The sequence below is a fragment of the Catharus ustulatus genome, chromosome 3 (genome assembly GCF_009819885.2).
Source record: "Catharus ustulatus isolate bCatUst1 chromosome 3, bCatUst1.pri.v2, whole genome shotgun sequence".
NCBI classification, from domain to species: Eukaryota; Metazoa; Chordata; class Aves; order Passeriformes; family Turdidae; genus Catharus; species Catharus ustulatus.
The window spans coordinates 57,906,391-57,914,277 of NC_046223.1; the positions used below are offsets into that span (position 1 = coordinate 57,906,391).

Below are 7,887 nucleotides of genomic sequence, written 5' to 3' on the forward strand. Positions count from 1 at the left end.
GGTAACTGTAGCACTGATTCAAACCAGTAGTAGCTTGCCATGATAATAAAATGATTTATTGGCCGCATATTTTGTAAATTACATTCATTCTGAAAAAATAGTAAACTGTCTTCAGGTCTATTTTATATATAAGCAATAGTTTCATCATCAAAGCTACAGACAATTAAATGTAGAATAACTGATGACTTTAGGCATCAAACAAGTCAAAAGACAGCATTCTTTTAGTGCTTTGTCAGCTCCAGATCATCTGAAACACAAATGAAAGTAAAGGAGACATTTCTGGTCTTAATATAATTTATATGTTGTGAAATATTAAAAATATGAACCAGAAGTAAAGATAATGCTGGAGGTCAAAAATTTTTTAATTCTTATTAATTTTTTCTAGTTGCTTGGTAAACTGCTGGAATAGCATTCCCTTTTGCTTGGCAATAACCTTCACAGATCTTAAAAGTGGTAAAAGCAGTTTTACACACTTTGAACATTCTCCTCTTGTTGTTACATGTTCTTTATAAGGTTATCTAGAAAAGTTTCCTTAGTATTACACATGTTTGTCTGAAGTTGCAAAACACCTAAAATAAGCCAATTAATTAGTCATGATGGGCTCTTTTCAGCTGCACACTCATTTTCAAATGAATTTATTGAAGTAAAGGATTTACAGCATATGGACTCACAGACTTCTCATGAGTTAAACTGGCATCCATATGTACAGCTTTCAGTAGAGAACTCTAGAGTAATATTTACAATGTAAATATCAACTTTTATTACGTAAGAAACAAATATATCACAACTTTCACTTCACAACATATTTGTTCTGGTTTGATGACTAAAGTCATCTCTTTGAAATACTATGTGGAACTCAAAAATAGCTTGTTCTTGTCATAGACTTTACCAGGTGTCCTTCAGAGGTCCTGAAAAGCAAAGGAGAGATGTGCTTTAGAAGTCACTTTTGCAAGTAGTTGCATTATGAGGTGTATGAGGGCAGACAGCAGGCAATGAGTAACACTTGATATAAAACAATTGCTGCACTTGGGACAGACAAGCTGAGATGTGGCTGCTCACAGGAGTCTGGTGGGCATTACAGTCAGACAAGACCGTGGGATGAGAAAAGAAAGCTTGATGGGCTAGAGAAAAATATTACTGCAAATTAGCCTACAGCACAGAATTGCTCACTTTGAAAAAAAAAACCAAAAACCTGTATCCTTGAAACGGATACACAAATTCAGGTTGCTCAGTCCACACTATACTAGCAACTGAGCACTGCAATAAAATGACAAATAACAGTCGGGACTGATTCACCTACAGACAGATCTGCCTCATCAGTAAAGTCCATAAAAATGGAAAGGACTGAAAATGTTTTCAGGAAGACATCTGTGACCTGCTGCACCATTACACTTTCTCCCTTAGTTAATGCCAGAACTTTGTGCAAAATCCGAGAGCAGATAGTTTTTGTATTACTCTTGTTCGGAAAGAATATTTCTTTCCAGAATCATGTTGCTTACAAATTATTTAATTCCTCAATGCATAAGCAGTTTATGTCCTTTCTAACCTTCGAGAAATTTAGAGGAAGTGCCGCATTTGTGGAAAGGAAAAGAACATGTTCTCATTTTGCTTCAGTCTTGAAAAGAAACAACATCTTTTTTGGGGCAGGGGGATGGGTGATTGGGGATGATAACAAGAAAAGGCATTTCTCTAAATTTTATCTTCAAGAATAGCCTTTTAATCTTTTTTCTTACTTTCTGAGACACAGCTGAATGCAAATAACTATCCTATCATCAATTTCATAATACACTTTCAACAATACCAAGCCAAATTCGCTTCTACTTTACCCTTTCAATGTTATGTTCTTGCAAATGTTGATGTAGAAGGGTTTACGTTTCAGTAAACCAAAAAAAAATTGTGAATGACTTCAGAAAAAATAGTAGTAGCTGAATGGAAAACAGTAACTGCAAGATTTGAATGTCAAATACTTTCTTAATGCATAAAGTTCATCTTGCTGATGCTCTTAGTTCTATGGGCAACTCCTTTCTAATGAAAAAGATGTTAAATAAAAGTTGCAGAATTTTTTTAATTAAAAGAAATATCCTCAAGTTTGTTCTCTGAAGAAATAATGATCTTTGTAATTAAAAATGAGTCACTTCTGCTTTTATGCTGCAGTGCACACTGGTTGAAACACCCAAGTGAGTTAGGTGCATTATGAACAGTGCCATTTAATTAGGAATTTTCAACAGCAGCAATCACGGGATAACTTAAAGCTTATTATTAAAATCATTATTTTATTCTGACACAATCTCTGTAGAAACATAAAGCTTTTCATGGAACATAACTCCCTTTCCTTGATTATTCTGATTTTCTGATAGGTCACACTTCATGTACTATTAGTCTCATTTTATGGGTCAAGTCAAGTAATAGATAGCAAGAGAAAAGACAATATTGGCATACCAGTGGGAGGTGGCTCAGCAGCTCATCTACAGAATCGTAGTTTTCTGAAAAGGATGGTTCAAGAAGTTCTGCTTCATCTCGAAGTTTAGCAGGATTTAGCTCTTCCTGGCTGTTTTGGATCAGATACAAGTTTTATTGGTCTCAGAGGAAAAAGCAAAGCAAGCAAAGCCTCCTAACTGTAGCTTCTGCACCTTTTCGTACACTTAAACCAAAGTGCTATAGAACATATGAAATAGCATGCTTCATGAATAATAAGACATGATATTTAAAAGCAGTTGTCTAAATGAGTGAATACACAAACAGAATAAAAAGGTCTACACATGCTGGTACATCTCACCTATACTGATTAGGACATAAGTCCTTCAGGAATTTTCAAATTTTCATTTAATGTGTTTACAGAGAAGCAAATTTTCAACATATTTCTTGATAAAATTGTTGCTAATGTTCCATAGCTCCGTGGTTTTTTTCTTTAAGAAGATTTTTTTCCTAAATAAAGCAATTTAAGGATCTGTTGGAAGATTTTTAAACTTGCCAGATGCCATCTCCTCTTTATTCTTCTATTCTAATCTGATCATGGTGTCTATTCCAGTCAGGGAAAAAAATATTTGAAAAACATGCTATAAACTAGGCTATCAAGTCATTAATGTTCAGTGCTTCTTGCTTGTCCTCTCTGTATACATACATGGATGCAACCCTTTTCTGTCTTAATGCCATAGAAGTATGGAAAGAACATATATGTGCTTTCCTGTAGGTAGTACCTTCTTTTTCCAGTTAAAACTGAGTTTAAGTATTTCTTCACAGCCATCTGCTTTCGAAAGCGGCTGTAGTTGTCAGTGAAGACAGCATCAGAGTGGCGTTTGACAGGACTGTCCTGGGAGCTGGCAATACAACAATCACAAAGGAAAAATTAAGAGACTATATCTGTTCAAAAGAAAATACTGTTAAATGAGTGAAATAAACTTAATTATATTGATTAGCCCAATAAAATCAAATTTTCATTTCAGCTTTCATTCCCATCTATGACTTTGGATCTTTTGTCTGTTGAAAAGAAGCCACTGCTTCTTCTGCTTATAATGTATTTTAATAACAAAGATCAAACTCCAAAGATTGTTATTCAGCCTTTTGGGGCACACCTTCCACTGACTGTTTTCTCGTCTCAGTTTTGCCATGGTCCAGGATACATAGTCAACAGTTCCTAGACTCCTTGTCCCAGGAGTTCTGCAAGATCAAGTAGTTAAGCGTGGATTTCATTACTCTCTCCTTCCTGTTCTTACACCCCAGTTTGCACCTTTTAATAAACAGATTTTATTCTAATTTCTGTGATTTGTGGGAATATATTTCAGTACAATTCCAAGGTACAACCTGGTTTAAGTTGCAGTAAGTTCTGAAAGGACCTCATCACTGTTCACATCGAACTCAGTGGAGGTGGAAACAGCCACTGAGGAAAGTTAGAGTGCATCATCACATAAGTAGCTATAAATGCTTGTTCTAAGGTTTCAGAAGAAAAAACACACCTTGTGAAAGCCAAACCTGGAGGCCTTTTCTTTGTGCGCAGTCTTGGGAAATGTCAGGGTGTTCTCTTTTAAATGGTCTATGTTAGTTTACAGCATATGAGAAACTGGAACTCTATGTTCTGGTACAAAAGCAGCACTGACATAAACGAAGGACCTAATTTTTACTCAGCTTTTGAGCATATGAAGTAGGCACTCAGTGGTATTGTCACAGTGGCTCCACAGTTGCTGCTTATGGATTTGAAAACAAGGAAAGTATGCAGCGATCTTACCCAGAACCCTGTGCCCACTTGTTTAATAAAATATTGGTCTGGAAGTTGCATTCAGACTCCTAGTCTATTAAACTGCCTCATTCTTTTTTTGAATTCTGCTGCAATACAGATCTCACAAACATCTGTCAATGTGCTCTACAGTGGGAAAAAACTATACCTTTACATTTTCACTACAAACCAATCATTTCTTGATTTCATTGTCTATTTCCCTGCTGTTAAGTACTGAGAAATCAATCACTTTGTATTTACTTTTGCCACTCATCCACCAAGCTAGTAAAAACACTACTGAAAAAAAGAACAAGAATTTGGCATGATAATCATTATAATATTTCCATGCATTATCCATGCTTTGTGTAGTGTCTGTTTCTCTACCTCTCACAGATGTGTCAGGAATAAATAGTAATATACTCATTTAATAATGTCACTAAATACTTATATAGGATTTTCAGCTCCCCCATAATTATATAAGCTTCTGTTTCGGTATCTCTAAATCACAAAAAGGAGACCTTGGATACAGAAGGGTAAAAAAAATTGCCAATAAAGCCAGCTAGGAAAAAAAATCTACCTATAGTAAGTGTCACCTCACCTAACTCGTTTTCTAATAAGCGAATGCAGATATCTCTTCACAGCAAATTTAGCCAAAAGATGGCTGTAGACACTGGTGAAAATTCCATCAGCATGCCTTGCATTTCTGAAATGGACAATAAATAAACTCTACAAAACAGTCTGGGTTCATATAATTTTGATAATTTTCATTTTGTAAACACACTGCTTTCCTTAATTTAACTATTGTACATCTTAAAGGGAACTAATTTCATAAAATAACTTCCAGATTTTCACAATATACTTTTAACTTTTTTCTGGAAAGTGAATGCATTCATCATGCCAGAATGGCAATACAATCAACATTTCTGCCGACATCCCTACTCCTACCACTATTCAAGCAGAGGCTGTGGGATTTTCTTCTGTAATTGAGTCTTCCTTTCCTACTTCTCAGTTTGAAAACATGAATGATTTTTTGGCAGAAATCAAGTAGTCCATCATCTTCTGAATTTATGATAATAAAGAAACTCACCTATCAATAATTCTGGACAGATCAAAATAGAATTTCTCATTTTCAGGTAGTGTGTTCTGCAAAATATCTGATTCTGACTTTAATGACCCACGGGCATGGTCAGGTTCACTGGCTCCATCAAATGGCATTCTGTTTCCCAATCTGTTGGAGAAAGAAACCGTGTAAAGTACAGCTAGCTGCAACACTAGAGTTAACATTCTGGTTTGTGTCAAAATGCACATCTACCTACTTTAATAGGTAAGGCACTTCAAAGAAATCTGGATAATTCAAAAATCACTTTCAGGTAGAATCCATGTTTAATTGTAGATTAATTGACATAACAGATCCTTCTCTCAAATTCGTATTTTCTAGATAAATGTCACTGAATGCAATTTATTCCAGTGCATAATGTATGACAATCACAGCCCAAGTGACAGCCATGAAGCTTTTCCTAACAACTGTATTTTGTATAAATGATGGATGAAATTAACAGCCTCTACCCAAGTGAAAACTGTTCCTGAGATGTACTTACCTCCCAGCTAAGATATAAGATGTGCATTGAAATGCAGAATGAAACAGTTCTTAGGCCTTCTCCAAAGAAAGCAAATATACCAAGAACTTCAAAATAAATAAAAAGTGCAGTCATGTATCTCTACATGTTAGAAGCTAAAAATTCTTCACATTTGATCTTTTAAAATGTATCATGGTAGTTGCTCTGTGTGAACTGACGTACAGTTACTTCACATTTTCGTCAGCTGCCGTTTCTTATGAAGTGTCGTATTTTATCAAGGGCAGTCTGACTGCATAGCAGTAGTTGGCATTATTCCTTCTGGTTGCTCTGCTAGTCTGTGGCAGACAAGAGGCTCCCATCATTGTAGGAAACCCTTGTGTGAGATGACATGCAAAAATCACATAGTAAAACAAAGATAGACTTATGCCCGTGCAATTTTAAAGTCACCATTAGGATTGTTTATATATCTGATTCATGTAAGTCTTCTGTCTGGTAATAAAGAGGTGCAAAGCTGCTGTGTAAAATGAACCAGCTCAAGTCATACCTTTAGGTCCATCTACACTTTATGTTCCTCTTACCTAAATGCAAACCGTACCTCTCTGCCATCTGATTTAATTTAGCTGGACCACTAATAGCAACTTCAACCAGCCGAAGCATGCAGAGGTACAAAATCTTTCCTCTGCTCTGTGCCCATGGACCCGTTCACGTCCCAGGGCTCACTGTGCGCCACATCCCGTCCGCCCCCGGCACACACCGCGGGGCACCCAGCCCGCGGGGCACCCAGCCCGCGGGGCACCGCGGCTGCAGCCGCTCCGGGAGGTTCGTGCGTGTCCCGGGGCTTCTGCGGGAACGCCTGACCGCAGCCTCGCCGCGGGGACCCCGCCCGGTACCGGGACAATACCCGACGGGAAGCGCCGCTCAGCGCGCTCCTTGTGGGGCGCAGCGGAGGGCTGGCGCTTCTCACAGCCCCTTCGGCCAGCGCCGGGGCTGGGCAGGTTCGTGCGGGCAGAGGGGCGCGGAGCGGAGCGCGGAGCGGAGCGCGGCCTTACCGCGGGACGGGAGGGAAGGCGGCGCCCCGCGGGGGCAGCGCCCGCGCCCGCCAGCAGAGGGCGCTGAGGAGGGCGAGGGCGAGGAGGAGCGGGGAGGCGCCGCGGTGCTCCATGGCCGGCACCTGCGGAGGGAAGAGCGCAGCCGTCACCCTCCGAACCCGGCCCGCCCGCACCCGCCGGCTTCGCCTCGGGGCCCCGAGGGACTGCCCCGGCCCCGCTCCCAACCTGGTCCCTGTCCCGAAAGACGCGCCGGCCGGCAGAGCGGCGATGGCGGGGAGCTGCCGGCGGTCAGCGAGCGCTGGCATCCCCGAAGGCGACCCCGGCCCGGGCAGAGGGGCAGCGGTGCCCGGGGCTCAGCGGCTCAAGCGGTAGCAAGGGACGGTTCCGCCCCGGCTGCTCTGGGCTTTCAGAGCTCTCCCCGCTCCCCGATGACCGGGATGCCTTCCCTGCTGGTCCGGGAGGGGAGAAGAGGAACGAGGGTACGGGACGGGGACATCGTTCCTCATGCGCTGGGAAGTTGCCGCTGTGGCGGGGAGAAAGTTACTCACGAGTCCGTCGGTGGGTCTGGCTGGGCGGGCGCGGAGCGGAGCGGTGCTGGGGCAGTGTGCCCTGCTCCGCTGCGCGGCTGCCGGGGTGGCGGCAGAGGGTGAGGAGGAGGAGGAGGATGAAGAGGAGGGCTCCGTCTCGCCGCACGCTCTGAGCTGCCCGCCGCGCCACCGCGTTTTATAGCGTTTACACGTTTCTGCTTCCAAAGAAGCAATCACGTTACTGGAGAGACGTCACCCTTCCCAAGGGGACGGTCGCTTTGCTCAGGACAGTCAGAGACTTATATTTAACACATGAGCAGTCGCGTACCTCTTCCCCCTTCCTCTCAGCACCCCCCGCTCCCCCCGGCCATTATTTGATTTATGTTAATGACATAGTTTTGGAGGAGCGGAGCCCCGTCGGAGGGGTGATTCCGGCTCTCCAGGCGGGAGAGCAGGCGGCCGTCGGGGTCTGCGGGGGCACGCCACACCGCGCATCCCTGCCCGCACCCGGGAGAGCATAGCGA

At 42.1% G+C, this 7,887-nt stretch overlaps 1 protein-coding gene across 1 annotated transcript; it reads right to left on the bottom strand.

Annotated features, from left to right (window-relative positions):
* Nucleotides 1-619: 619 nt before the first annotated feature.
* Nucleotides 620-7,595, bottom strand: LOC116994417 (vasoactive intestinal peptide). The gene is made up of 6 exons (XM_033056097.2): nt 7,385-7,595; nt 6,837-6,958; nt 5,298-5,438; nt 3,198-3,317; nt 2,440-2,548; nt 620-908 (listed from the first exon to the last, which is right to left on the bottom strand). The coding sequence occupies exons 2-6, from the start codon at nt 6,947-6,949 to the stop codon at nt 900-902; spliced, it is 492 nt and encodes a 163-aa protein (XP_032911988.1). The 5' UTR covers nt 6,950-6,958; nt 7,385-7,595; the 3' UTR covers nt 620-899.
* Nucleotides 7,596-7,887: the final 292 nt, after the last annotated feature.